General features: G+C 61.4%; 1 protein-coding gene across 4 annotated transcripts in view; it reads left to right on the top strand.

Moving 5' to 3' along the window:
* LETM1 (leucine zipper and EF-hand containing transmembrane protein 1) overlaps positions 1 to 11,737 on the top strand; it is a 36,679-nt gene extending 24,942 nt beyond the window's left edge. For 3 of the 4 annotated variants that reach the window (XM_064584136.1, XM_045881629.3, XM_064584138.1), the window contains 7 exons: positions 736 to 867; positions 1,193 to 1,336; positions 1,937 to 2,071; positions 5,301 to 5,435; positions 6,347 to 6,537; positions 7,499 to 7,637; positions 8,835 to 11,737. In XM_064584136.1, coding sequence (XP_064440206.1) covers positions 736 to 867; positions 1,193 to 1,336; positions 1,937 to 2,071; positions 5,301 to 5,435; positions 6,347 to 6,537; positions 7,499 to 7,637; positions 8,835 to 8,984 — 1,026 coding nt within the window. In that variant the 3' untranslated portion in view covers positions 8,985 to 11,737. The remainder of the gene's footprint in view (positions 1 to 735; positions 868 to 1,192; positions 1,337 to 1,936; positions 2,072 to 5,300; positions 5,436 to 6,346; positions 6,538 to 7,498; positions 7,638 to 8,834) is intronic. The other variant, XM_064584137.1, reaches the window with a different exon arrangement.
* Positions 11,738 to 14,285: the final 2,548 nt, after the last annotated feature.

The raw sequence follows: 14,285 nt of genomic DNA, 5'->3' as shown, positions 1-14,285 counted from the left end.
GTGTCCTCCGTCTCGTCTCCGCTTCTGTCCTGCGCCCAGTTTGTGTCCAGACCTTGTCGTGTCTTCCTGGTCGTTTGAACACTGTCTTTGTGTCACTAACATCCCCCCACGCAGCGCCTGGCCCTGACGAGGCTGGCAGAGCCCTGAGAGCCTTCTGAGCCCACAGGTACCACTCTTGCAGTGTCTGTGGCGCTTGGACGTGAGGAACTTCCAGGGGTGCCTGGTGGCACCATCAGCGGAGCATCCGACTCTTGGTTTTGGCTCAGCTCGTGATCTCAGGGTCATGAGATCAAGTTCCGCGGCGGGCTCTGTGCTCAGCAGAAAGTTTGCTAGAGGTTCTCTCTCCTTTTGCCCCCCAACCCCAAAAAAGAAAAATTAAATAAAAAATCAGTAAGCGAAGAGCTTCATTAACAGAGAGTGTGGTCGCCTCGCTCCGTGCTTCCCGAGGCTGGTGGCCATGCCACGCGGGTCTTCATTCACGACCCTGGGGCATCTCGGGCTCGGTCAGCTGAGGCGGGAGTCAGGTCATAAGAGGTGGCAGTAGGTGGGCCTTGTAGAAATTGAGGACTCTTGTTTTGGGGAGAACTTCCTCAAGTGATCTAGTGCATCCATCTACTCAAGTCCCCCTCCCCCATCAAATCAGAAGAGAGAGGAAAATTCCAGGGTCCAGGTCCCAGGAGAGGCCGATGGGACGCGGCCAGCAGGTGAGTATGTGTCTTCAACCCCCGGTTGCAGTGGCTGGAGCTGCACCTGCATCAGGAGATCCCAACGTCCCTGCTCATCCTGTCCCGGGCCATGTACCTGCCAGACACCCTCTCGCCCGCCGACCAGCTCAAGTCCACGCTGCAGACACTCCCGGAGATCGTGGTACGTGTTGCCAGGAGACCGCTTCTGCGGCTCGCTCTGGAAGGGGCCCTCTCGCTTCTGGGGATGCGCCCCACCCACTTCTGTCTTATCGGTCCTTTCTCTGAGTATTGAGGGCTCCTGTGACGGGTGCAGAAGGTGCCCCTCGGCTGCCTTGCAGCCTTTCCAGCAGACGGGTTCCTGAGTGCGACCCCAGGAGGCGGTCCCACTCAGCAGTGCAGGCGGGCAAGGCTGCTGCAGGGGCCTCTCTGGCCGCGGCCAAACCTGCCGTGCTGCCACGAGCCCTTGGGCCGCAGGCACCCCCTTCACAGGTGTCCCCGGTCTGTAGGCAAAGGAGGCCCAGATGAAGGTGGCCGAAGTGGAGGGTGAGCAGGTGGACAACAAGGCGAAGCTGGAGGCCACGCTGCAGGAGGAGGCGGCCATCCAGCAGGAGCACCGGGAGAAGGAGCTGCAGAGGCTCTCCGAGGCAGCGGTAAGCAGCTGGCAGGTCCGTGGGCCCGCCCAGGCAGAGCGGGAGCCACACAGGGCGTTGGGACAGGCTAAAGGCTGTCTGCTCCAGCTTTTCTAGAAACTGCTTGTGGAACCGTGTCTAGAGGGTCCCTGCGGTCCGTCTCCTGTTTTCTGCCTGGAAGGCCCGGGGGACGGGACTTGGCTGGCTCTCCGTGGTCTGGGTGCCAGTCCCCCAGCACGGCCGGCTCGGCCGACGGACAGAGGGGCAGCTCAGTGCCCACGTTCTCTTTGGGCCCCTTGGCCCGGGCGGTGGGTGTGTTTGCTCTGGAAGTCGTGGGGCAGCTTCATGCAGTTGTCAGGGGAGGACGGAAGATGGAGTTTGATATTGGTACCGCGTTAGACGAGCCTCCGTGGACCTGGGAGCGCAGCTGCGCCCGTCGGAGTCCTGCAGTGACGCCTCGCGGGGGTCACCTTCCGCATGCTGGCTGCCGGGCTTTCAAACCTGCACCGGTGCACAGCCGGCCTATTGACATCGTGCCCTCGGTCCGTGCCGGCGCTGATGCTCTAGGACGGTGGCCGGGGCGCCAGGTGACGCTGAGTCGGCAGTGGACTTGCATTTCAGAAGGAAGTGGAGCCCGAAGTGGCGGCAGAGGCTGCCCCTGGGAGGCCTGCGACCGAGCTGCAGCCCGAAGTGCCCGAGGTGACCCTGCCGTCAGAGGCCCTGAAGGACACGGCCCCTGTCCTGGAAGGCTTGAAGGTAACCGCGCACGCACACCCGGAATGCAGGCCGTGTTGGAGCCCAACAGGAGGGTGGAGAGGGGGCTGGCTTGTGGGGCAGGGACTCCTGAGGTGCCGGGGCCAGGCTTAGGGTGACAACAGGCGGTTGTGGGGTGCGGAGGGCGAGGCCGCAGCTCGGAGAAGCTCTCGGGAGGCCCGGTGTGCTGTGACAAGAGCAAGCTGCGCTCCGAGCTCTGGGCCTGGGCGCCTAGAAGGCTGAGGTGCCCGTGGCTTGGCCCCCCGGGCCGTCTGTGCTCCCAGTGGCCGGAGATCCACGCCTGAAGGCAGGTCTCCAGGCCCCTTCCTGGCCGGGCTGCACAGTGGCAAGGAGGGAAGCTGGTGTGACCTGCAGCCTGATGTGCTGGGCACTGTAGCCATAGACTTCTCCTGGGGGGCCTCACTGTCCTGGCGTAGCCTGCTCCCCACACGGGGCGCCTTCTGTCTTGAACTCCCAGGTGTCGGGTGTGGGAAATCTCTGTAGACGGATGGCAACGTTGGTTTGGCAGCTGGAGTAGGAGAGAGGCCAGGACTGCGGGTTCGTGTTGGGTGGGAGGTGGTCTCAAGTGAGGTCCCAGAGGGCTTGGGACACGGTGGCCTCCACGGTCAGAGGTCAGAGGAGACACAAGGCTGTGGAGGGACAGCTCATGCGGTCCCAACACGTCCACCCCTGGTGGGAGGTTGTGTCCAGGGGAGGGTGGGCCTTGTCGGGGGTGTTGAGTGCCAGGTGGGGGAGGCCTGAAGACCGACCTCTCATGGGGAGGGTGAGGTTGTCTGTGGCTTGGCAGGAGCGATTGTGGGGCAGAGCTGGAAGAAAAAGCTCCCCTGCGGGGGTCTTAGGGTGGAGCTGCCAGGAGCTGGGGGGACGCCAGCCTTCTCCAGGCCCATGGGGAAGGAAGGAACCCACTGCAGCAGGCGGCAGGGAGAGCTGGGTCTCAGGGAGGATCTAGACTGTTGTTGTGAGAAGACTCGGGGTAGCACGTCTGAGCTGGTGCGGCTGCCGAAGACGGTCTGTCATCCTCCGAGGCCGTGTGTTTGGGTGGAGGACAGTGGCTGGAACAGTGAGGAGGGAGGCCAGGGCCATCCTGGAAACAGATACATGCTGGTATGGACACATCGAGGAGGCTGGGAGGAAGAGGGTCCCAGGAAGGTGGAGCCACGCTGGTCTCAAAGGGTGACCCAGGGAAGGGTCAGGGTCATTTTTAAGGGCGTGCAAGGCTGGAACACAGCTGAGCAGAGATGGAGCCTGGCTGGGCCCATGGAACGCAGGTTAGGGAGAAAAGGCACCTGTCATTAAGTAGGGCTGGGACAGTTGGCTTTCTTCATGGAAACAGATGCATCCCATTTCCAACAGATTAACGGCCTAGATGTGAAAGGACATTTAGAACTGTCAGGAGATGGGGCGCCTGGGTGGCTCAGTCGTTAAGCGTCTGTCTTCAGCTCAGGTCATGATCCCAGGGTCCTGGGATCGAGCCCCACATCGGGCTCCCTGCTCCGTGGGAAGCCTGCTCTCTCTCTCTCCCTCTGCTCCCCCTGCTTGTGTTCTCTCTCTCGCTGTGTCTCTGTCAAATAAATAAATAAAATCTTAAAAAAAAGAATTGTCAGAAGAACTAAGGATTGCTGAGGATTTCTTAGCAAGAAGCACAAACCTTTACAAAACTGACAGCTAAGAGCCTTTGTTCCCTGGAAAGTCAGTGTAAGGGGTGGGAAAAACGAGTATGTCTGTCCCCGTTTGCAGTGCAGCCCTGTAGGTCTCAGCCGTGCTGAGCGTCTGCTGGGGGTGCACAGAGAACCCGAATAGCTCGTCTCTGGTAGGGACCCTGCACTGTGGCTGGAAGCCTTTCCACAGAGAAAGCCAGGCCCGTGTGGCGTCACAGGCCAAGTTCTGGTGAGATCCTTCCATGCGACACAGACTGCACAAAGCCGGAGAGGGGGGACCGTTTCCAGCTTGTTCTGAGATGAGCGTTAGCTGATGCCAGACCTCTAGGAGAGAACTGCACAACCGCCTCTTTCAGGAGCACAGATGCACAAATTCTTAACAAACTCGTGGCAAATCAGATGCAGCCATTCTGTGAAAAGGCTAACGCGTCTTGATCTCATGGGGCTTGTCCAGGGAATACAGAACACCAGTCAGTGTAACGAGCGTAGTAACAGAATGAGGAGAAAAACCATGTATGAGCATCTCGATCAATGCAGAAGAAGCACTTCACAGAACCCAGCATCTGCTTCTGATTAAAAAAAAATTCCTCAGCAAGCCAGGAGAGGAGGACGTTCTCAACCCGACGAGGAGCATCTGTGCAGACAGCTGCCGCTGGGCCCCTGACGGCCTGCTTCTGCCCAGCAGCGTGCCGAGGGTCTGGCCAGGGGCGTTAGGGGGGAGAGAGAATAAAACCACACAGTCGGAAGGAGGGAGCGAAACTGCCTGTTTGCAGAGCATGTGAGCCACTAAGAACGAGCGCTGCTTCTCTGTGCTGGGCACGAGCAGCCAACTTGGAATCTCGGCCTATCGCTCACCGCCCCCTAGAGTGAGCCGCGTGGGGGTGAGTCCGAAAGTAGCCACGTCAGCGCCGTACGCCGGATGCTACGGTGCTGTTGAGGTTAGTTAGCTCGGACGAATGTCCTGCCCTCGTGGGTGCCAGGGGTCCTTGTTGGTGAGGTGTTCGTTCTGCAACTCGTGTATAGGTTCAAAACCATCACGTCCCAGCGGGCCTTGTGTGGAAATTGATAGGCTTATTCTAAAGCGTACGTGCAAGTTCAGAGGAGCTAGGATAGCCTACGGTACAGGAGCAGGTTTGGTCTGTGCTCAGGACGGGATGCTGTTTGGCCCCTGGAGGCACAGGACAACACGAGTGGGGCTCCGAGTGAGGGGGCGGACGACGTCCTGCACGCATGAGCTCCTGGTCTGGGATGGGTGCTTGTGTGACCTGCTGGAGGACAGCTCGGAGCTGGCCTGGGGACACAGAGGTTTGGGGTGGCCGACAGGTCTCCGTCAGGGGGTGATGGTTTCCCGGGCTTGTGTGCATGTCCGATACACATGTGGCGGGGGTGGGTGCCATGGGGGCGAGGACGGGGACTGCGCGCGTGTCTGCTGGCCTCTGCCACACATGGCGGGAGCAGATGGTGTGGACAGAAGAGCTGCCGAGTCTCGGGGGGTGGGAGGGCAGTGATGATCTTCCTCCAGCTGGGTTTCCGTTGGGGTGCTTGCTTTGCAGGAAGAGGAAATAACAAAAGAGGAAATCGACATACTCAGCAACGCCTGCTCGAAGCTGAAAGAGCAGAAGTCGTCCCTGACGAAGGAGAAGGAGGAGCTGGAGCTGCTCAAGGAGGACGTGCAGGACTACAGCGAGGTGGGCGGCGGCGTCTCGGGGGTGCCCTCCGCCTTCTTCTGGGCCGGGCGGCGGTCTCTGCGCGGCTGGGCCACCGTGCGGCTGGGCCCTTTGCTCCTGGCCGCTCGCCGTGGCAGTTCACAGGCCCGTGAAGGTACCAGGCCTTGTGTCTGGTCGCTTGATAAATGGAATCCTAGCTGCGGTCGTAGTTCCCCGAAACACTTCTTTCTTACACACTAGCTCTTTTCATTTATTATTGTTTTTTTAAAGGAAAACCTGTTTTATAAATATTACTTCCGAATCTGATTTAAAAGAGCTGTTTCGGGGTGCCCGGCTGGCTCAGTTGGAGCGTGTGACTCCATCTCAGGGTCGTGAGCCCAAGCCCCACGTGGGGTGTGGAGCCTACTTTATAAAAGAACTATGTTTTCATAGATCCGTTGGGAAAAGATGACTAGTTTTGAGATTGATTGGTAAAAATAACGAACCATTTTCATGGCAACCCTGTTGCCATGGTGGGTTCTCCATTGGGAATTAGGTGTTCACCAGAAATACTGAGCCCTTTGCCTCGTCTCCAGCCCCACCTTCCATTGCTCCCTGTAACGCTTGCTCATGGGGACAGTCGTGATTTGGGATTACGAAGGCACTTTCTGTTCCTTGATTCTTTCATCCATTTATTTATTCTTTTAACAAATATGAAGAAAGATGAGACTCAAATAGATGCCATTTCCTTTGCTACAGAATCAATATTTTGAGTTTGCAAAAATAAGAGTAGTTTGTATGAGAGAGGCAGATACGACTATGCAGCTCTGTTTGTGACCTGGAACTTTTTACCTTTGGGTTAATTTAACTACTTTCACAAGGTAAACAGAGGTGTATGGTTCCTTTTTATTTTTTTTTTAAGACAGTCTTTTATAGCTGAATAATTTCGTTAGGACTTGCAAGAGATCAAGAAGGAGCTTTCCAAGACTGGCGAAGAGATCTATGTGGAGGAGTCTAAAGCCAGCAAGAGGCTGACGAAGAGGGTGCAGCAGATGATCGGGCAGATAGATAGCCTGCTGTCCCAGCTGGAGATGGACCAGCAGGCTGGCAAGCTGGGCTCCACCCCCGAGCAGCCGCCTACGGGGTGAGTAGGGCGCCGACGCCAGGCACAGGGAGACTCGGAGATGTGCTGACCTTGAAGTGCATTTCTCAGCTGTGGTGCCCAACCCCTGACCTTTGACCCAGTGGTTCCAGCCAGAAGCCCAGCCACACCTCAGTCTCCACTTGTCACTAACCGTTTTACTGAAGTAGCTCTCAGGGTCCTCTCTCCTGCACGCACACGCACGCACACGCACACTTTGGCCACTGTCAGGACCGTACCTGTGGCTTGGCTGGTCCCCCCCACCCACCCACCCAACCCTCACCCCCCAGCCACTGTAGGCCACACCTGTCTCCAGACTGCCATCAAGCTGGTCCTTCGTACGTTCGTACATAGGATTGCAGCTCCCCTGGGAACCCCTGGGCCCTCCCCTGCCGCCTCTCTCTTCCTGAACCCCCTGCACACAGGCGCTCAGTGACGACCCCCACTCTGGAGGTCACTGTGTGAGTGGAGAGCTGTCCGGCTGGTGAATGGTGCTTCCCTGGGCTGGGCACTGTGCTCTGAGCGCCCACATCTCCAAGGGGGCAGGTGGGCTGGCTGCAGGCTTCCTGCTGTCCTCGGGTTGGGGGGCCTTCTCCCCCAGACGAGGTTAGTGTCCTTCCTGAGCTGTGTCAGCCCACCCGCCCTCACTGGTCAGAAGGCAGTACTCGGCCCTTGCCACCCAGGCCACGGCACACACGGGCCTGAGGACCCCTGCCCGGGGACCGTGGCGCACTCTGTGCTGCCCCGCAGTGGAGAGGCGTGCTGGGGGGCAGCGCCCGGGGAGACGTGGCACCAAGTGGAGATCTCTGGTTTTGTGTCCGGGTTGGGTGGGCATTCCCAAAGGCAGGGGCCGGGGAGCGCTGGAGGGCGTGGTTGCCTGGGTCAGGGTTGACCCGTAGGAGGCCTGGTGAGGGCGTGGGTGTGGCAGTGCCGCAGACGGGCTGTGTCCTGCCCCAAACCCCAGGGAGACCGTCATCAGCATCACCGAGCTCATCAGTGCCATGAAGCAAATCAAGCACATTCCAGAAAACAAGCTCATCAGCTTGGCCTCCGCGCTGGATGAAAATAAGGATGGCAAGATCAACATCGACGACCTCGTCAAGGTGAGCTGTGGGACTGGGTCGGGACTGCCTGGCCCAGCCGACGGCTGTCTCTGGGGGTGGACGTTTTCCACGTGTGGCCCCGTCCCTGCCCTCACACTAAACCCTTGGCTTAGGGTGTCCACCTAGAGCAGCCCGTCTGCATTTTGACTGGACACTTGGCCTCCTGTGGCCTCTGGTGGGGCCATGGCGTGGTCAGGGGGATGCGGCAGCGGCAGGGTGCCTGGGGCAGACCTCGGGGCGGGGAGGAGTTGTGTGCGGCCGTCCTCCGGGCCACCCGAACCCGGAGGGGGCATCCAGGGGAGCACTTGGGTCCCTGGTGCCGAGAGTTGGGCAGCCCAGGAGACTGGGAATGGGATTCCACCTTCATAAGGAGGTGTCTGAGGGGAGAGCACCTTCACGGGTGTTTGAACAGTTTCCAGTGTCCAGCTGGTTGGTGATTTTTCACGTGTTTACGAAGCATAACTGCTGAGTGACTGTGGTCCGCTTGAAGACAAGGCATTACCTTTGCCAGCAGCAGAGGCTGGGAGGCCCGAGCCCACGTCAGCCACCCCTCCCCTGGGGCCCCTTCCGTGGTGTAGATGGCAGCTCAGATGCCCTCGCCCTGCACGCCTGGATCCTCTGCCCTGGTGGAGCCACGGGGGCGAGATGTTCCTGAGGAGCCTCTGTCCAGGGCAGGCCCCCCGGCCGCGACCAGGGACCCGACTGGGGACCCGCCCCCCGTTCCCCTCCCCCCACCCCCACATCCTCACACACCACATGTCTCCTGCTCTCTCAGTCCCTCTCCCTCATAGCTTTTTTTTTTTTAAGATTTTATTACTCATTTGACAGAGAGAGGGCGCGAGCGCACACGCACAAACAGGGAGGGTCAGACAGAGAGGGAGAAGCAGACTCCCCGCCGAGCAGGGAGCCCGAGATGGGGCTCGATCCCAAGACCCCAAAGTTGAAGGCAGATGCTTCACTGACAGCCACCCAGGCACCCCTGCCTCCTAGCTTTAACCTGGCCTGGGGCTTTGGAGCCTGTTGGCCTCCTGGAGGTGGGTGGGGGCCTGGTACTGGGGAACCAGGGCTGCTGCAGGACCCCAGGGGCCCTCCTGCTGGGACGAGCCGCGTCCCGTCTCCCCTGCGTGCTCTGCGGGGAAAGCGCTGCGTGGGGGCAGGGCCACCCCCGAGCCCCTCGTCCCTTTCTTGTGTGCGTAGGTGATCGAGCTGGTGGACAAAGAAGACATCCACATCTCCACCAGCCAGGTGGCCGAGATTGTGGCCATGTTGGAAAAGGAGGAGAAGGTGGAGGAAAAGGAGAAGGCCAAGGAGAAGGCTGGGAAGGAGGCCGCCGAAGTGAAGAATTAGGGCCTGCCCCGCTCACGGGCGCCTCGGGGCCCCTCCCGCGTCGGCCTCCGCCCCCCAGCACCGGCTGCCGGGCCCTGCTGTGCTCGAGGCGGCTTTGAGGTAATTCTTAGTGACAATCTAGTATTTTGTCTGGAATAAATCAGAAACTTCCATAATCAAGTAATTTTTAATTTCATCATTCCACGAAGATTCATTCAGTCTGGAATCCCTGAACCCTTCCAGGGCATCATGTCTGGACTCACACAGTGGCACGGTGCTGCCGTGGCCCCAGCCGTGGTGGCCACGTGTGCGGCCCGCCAACAGCCGGGGAGTCGTGGCTGCACACGGGCCTCCTGGCTCCAGAGGTGGGCCCGGGCCAGGCCGGGGCAGTAAGGTGCCTCCTTCCCTGCGTGGGCCGCACCCTGCTGGTGCCTGTCCCTGGGGAAGAAAGGACCGGCCGTGTGGACTCCCCGTGCCCGTGGAGCCTGAGGCACGCAGATGGGAATTAGAGAAACACAGCCCTCCTTGGCTCTGGAGAAGACGTGCCCACTAGTCTGCGGACTTGGATTCCTGACCGTCAGGCAGCCAAATGGCACCTTTTCACGCACAGTTCCAAAGTCGTCTCTGGAACGACGGGGGTCCCATGGCCTCTGGAAAACCAGTTGTCCCGACAGGCACGTGGTGCCTTGTGCAAGTCTCCTGCCGTGTGTCCGCCCTCGCTTGGTTTAACCTTTGGTGTTCCCCTAACCCTCGAAGCAGTTGACGAGTGCAGCCTTGTCACACAACGCTGCAGGTCTGACCCGTAGTAGCCGACGAGAGTTACGCCGGGAGAGATACTAACGAAGCCCTTGGAAGTTAAGCCTTTCCGCTCAACTAATTGATCATGCTGTTGTGGCTTTTAGAAAGTTTCCCGCTTTGGGTTGTCGGCGCCCCGTCACCCCCATGGGTGATGGGAACGGATTGCGCTGTGTGTCCAGGGACGGCGCGGGGCGCTCGGAGCGCACACCCCCTGCTACAGCGTTGCTCCCAGCTCCTCCGGACCAGCAGGCCAGTGGCCGCACGGGTCCTGTGGCGGGGAGTCCTGAGGGGCTTTCAGAGAGGCGGCGCCCTGGCGGGGGCCGGTCCAACACTCAGGCTCTGGAGGGTCGGGCTCACCTGGCGCACCCGGGGCTGGAGCGCGGCGGCCTCCGTGGGCTTGGCGTCTGGCCGCCTCAGCACCTGGCAGCTCAGGTCGGGGGTGCTCGGGGGGCGGGGTGCTGGGGTCTCAGCTCTGTCGGACTTGTTCTTCAAAGGCTGGGGCCGTTACGGGCAAGAACGTTCTCTCGGCGGAATGCAGGCACAGGCTTGGAAGAGCTAGGAACAGGGTGGCCAGGTGAGCCGCGTGAGCCGGGAGAGGAGGAGGAGGGCCCAGAAAGGACGGCTTCTAAATTACTTGAAAATTTTTACTCAGCCGTTAAAGAGGAAACTTGACAAAATAGGAATAAGATTATGTATTCTCAAATGTAAGCCTTTGTAAAGTAACAGTTGGGTTCTAAAGGGTTTTTATTTCGATTATTTGAGAAATATATTTTACATGCTTAATTAAAATATTTATAAATTACCTTACACTTCCGTTAGTGGCGGGTGTTGAGCCGTAGGAAGTGTGCGTGTCTGTGAGCTTTGGGCCGCCTGTGGGCCCCGTGGATGGCGCTTGTCTTTGTAGCGAGCGGCGCTTCGGCGCCCCAGCAGCTGGGCCCAGATCCTGTCTTCCCCGTCGCCGCCCTGGCCGGGTGCCCTGGGCATCCCCACGATGCGGTCACTGGCACGGCCGGGCGCCCCCGCTGCGCCCCCGCTTGTCCGCGTCCCCCGGGAGAGTCGCTCGCCCCCGGATGCTGCCGGGCTTGGCGAGGACCTTCGGGGCTGGCCACGTGGGCAGTGGCCCTGCTGCAGGCCCCGCCTCGGTGGCGCGGGGGATGTTCCTGTCCTGAGCTGGTCGCCGCAGCTGAGGGTCGTGTCCGGGCGTGCCGGCGGTAGACCTGGAAGTCAGTTCTGTGCCGCGAGCTTTGCGGAGGCGCCTGGGCCGTGACCGCCGGTGTCGGACGGCTGTTCCCGCAGCCCTCCTGCGCTTCTGGAGGAGAAGCAGCCTGTGATGTCGACACCTGCTTGGAAAGGAGACAGGAGTTCTTAGCGCGTGCTTCATCCTTCGCTCCACCTTTTAAACACCACTCTTTTAGTTGGGATTTGGGAAAACTGTGTGTGGCTTCTGGAGCCCTTTTGGAATCTCAAAATCCAGACTTTTTAAAAATGAAGGGCGCTTTGCAATTTTGCAGAATAACCTCCAGGCAGCGGTTCTCACAGTGGTGCCCTGGGCCAGCTCCACCTGAGAACCCCCCCCCCACCAGCTGTGTATAAATGTCTTTTTTTAGAAATAGTGTTTTTATTAAAATGCCAAATTAATGTTCCCATAACACTCGAAGTAAGATTTTTGAACCATGTGGCGCATCAGAAGTTAAGGTGGAAGCGGACAGAATTGTTGGAGTGTCTGCTTTGGGCTTCAGGGTCCGCTTCCACCTTCACGGCGGAGGGGGGTGGCACGTGGCCCTTGGGCGTGGCTGTGCCACCATGAGGCCAGGTTCCCGATGGACGTCCCACCTAGCGGAGCTCAAGCCCAGGTGGCCTCAGGTGCACGCTGGCTTCATGTCCCGTCAGACTGTGCCCCCAGCCTGACCCCCGTGCGGTGGCCAGACACTCGGTGTGATGTACGGAGAAGGGTTAATAAAGCACTGTCGTGATGACCTGTCCACTGTGCGGTGGTTGCTTTGTCCAGACCGGTGAAGGAGGCCGCTGCCTGACCTGGCTCTCCCCCCGACCCCAGTTCTCAGTGGACGCCTTGGGACCTGGGTGGGCAGGACTGGGATCCTGGCTGAAGGGTCACCTAGGAGGGCCCAATTCTGTTGGGAAAGACTCTGAAGACTCCTGGGAGTGGGGACGGTACTGCCCAAGGGCTGTGCACTCCACTGAGGGGGTCCCGGATGATGCAGGGGCCCTCCCTACCCTGCAGACTGCTCCCCAAAGCGTGGACAGGGCCCGGAGAGCCAGCTCAGGGCTGCCTGCGCTCTAGCCCAGAGTAGAGAGCTGAGCCCCTGCTGGGAGGGAGGGCCACAAGGCGGCAGGACAGGCACAACGATGCCCCCCCCGCCACCATCCTCCCAGTTCCCTCCGGCAGACAGACCACCCCACCCTGAGCCGGGGACCTCCACCCTATCTCAGGTGGCCTCACCCCTTCACTGGCACCAGTCTGCATGGGGCGCTGTGTGGGATCCCTCCACCTTTACTGAGTCCTGACACCCTGCCTGAGGGCCACCCTCACTAGCATCCCACCTCTCCTTGAGGCCAGCCTTGGCCACGTTCCCTTTGCCCCGTAGGTCTTGAGAGCTCAGACGCGGCTCCAGAACCATGTGGGAGAGGTTATTTTTGTGGGTGCAGGTGTGGGTGGGGGGCTGCTGGGTCTCAGCCCTTGCCTTCCCCCTGGGCTGGGCCCTGAGCCAGCGGCTCCTGTCCAGGTTCTCTGCGGTGCCCTGGCAGGCACCTACACGCCATCGCGGGAGTCAGTGGCCGGGGACCGTGGGGTCAGGGGCCGTGTAAGCCTGCGGGCGACATGAGGCCTGAGCGGGAGCCTGTTTCTCGGCTCCACAGTTCAGAAGGCCACATAAAGACACCAGGGCTCTGGGGACGCTGATCTGGGAGGGCAGATGGCTCTACAGTCCTGGGGAAGGGGTGCTCCTGAGCAGAACGAGGACAGCATGAGTATGAAACACCGAGAATTGGTTGTAAACGAAGGTCCCGCCCCTGGCGGTCCTCAGTCTTGTCTGCCCGGCTGGCACAGACTCACACCAGGAGAGAGAGAGGCGTTCTCCAGTCTTCTCAGGAGGACGTTCCATCCCCGCAGGGTCTTGAGGGAGAATTCCAGCTGGTGGGCCTGGAAGCTACCTGTGCTGCTTCCCAGCCCCCAGGCACCATTCCCTGGGGGCAGTGAGCTGGGGCAACTGGGGGAGAGGGCTGCTGGCCATGTGCCCCTTGCCCTGCCCCCCCCCACAGCCTTCCTGCCCCAGATGCCCCCCCAGCAAAGTCCGACGACCCCACGGGAGCACCGGCGTATCCAGAAAGCAGGGCCGTCCAACAGGACATAGCTGTGCCCCCAGAAAGCTCCGGGAAGACGGGAGAGGACCAGGGGCTCTTCTGGGCTAGGGAGAGACAGCCAGATGAGGACCTGATTGAAAACCGCGCCGCTGTGGGGCGGGGGGGGGGGGGCGGCTGGCGCCGTTCAGCAGGCTGGCCTGCAAGGGTGTTCAGTGTGGGGGCTGCGGCCGTTTGTGCGCCCACCCGCCCGGGGAGAGGACGCGGGGTGCACGGTCCGTGTCCAGCCTGGGGGCGCAGGCGGGCGGCAGCCCACAGGTCAGGAATAAGATTGCGGGGGCCGGGAAGGGTGTGGAGGCGCTCAGCCCGGGTGAGCCGAGCCAGGCGGCGATGGGGACAGGTGACGGGCCGGCCTGGAGGTCCACGAGCGGGGGAGCAGGTGGCGTGTGGACGCGTCTCTCCCTGAGCCGCCACTGAGGCCGGCCCGGGGGCTGGGGCGAACCCCACCCGGCCCGGGGCTCGGAGAACACCCCGCAGGCTGCGCGGAGACCGCCCGGCCGGTGAAGGGCGGGGCCGCAGGGGCCGCCGGACAGGTGCAGGCTGACTGGGGCGGGGCCCCGGAGTAGGTGGGGCCAGCAGGTGCGGGGCGGGGAGGCTCCCCGGCTGCCCTCGCCTGCCTGTCCAGTGGCCCAGCCCGCCGGCCTGGCCTGTTCCTCTGCCCGCCCGCGTCCCGCCCGGGGTCTCGGCCCGGCGTCCGGAAGACCGGCCCCTCCCCTGGAGGCCTGACCCCCGTTCCCGAGCGCGCCCCTGGAGCCCCGCGGGGCCGCGGACTTGGCGGGGATGCTGGCGGGCGGACACTAGAGGGCGCTCCCGGCCCGCACTCCGCCCGCCTCCCCGTTTCCTGCCTCCCCCGCCGGCTTCCCCTCCCCCCCCGGGCCCCCCACTGCCGGGCCCCCCCACTGCCGGGCTCCCCCCCTGCCGGGTTCCATCCGCCCCCTGGGCTCCCCCCAGCTCCCCCCCGCCCCCCAGGGCTCCCCGCCAGGCCCCCTCCGCGGGTCCCCTCTGGGCTGCCCCCTCCACCTCCCCGCCCGCCTGGGGTGCTGCTGGCCCCAGGCCGCACTCCCACACTTGTGGTTCACGCCCTCATTGGCCGGCATCTCTCCGGAGCGCTGGGGACACAACACTGGGTCTCTGGCAGGCTGGACC

Source organism: Mirounga angustirostris, unplaced genomic scaffold, assembly GCF_029215605.1.
Source record: "Mirounga angustirostris isolate CCGP_5_RB_7025 unplaced genomic scaffold, mMirAng1.0.hap1 SCAF_2, whole genome shotgun sequence".
NCBI classification, from domain to species: domain Eukaryota; kingdom Metazoa; phylum Chordata; class Mammalia; order Carnivora; family Phocidae; genus Mirounga; species Mirounga angustirostris.
This window is presented reverse-complemented; position numbering and strand designations above follow the sequence as displayed.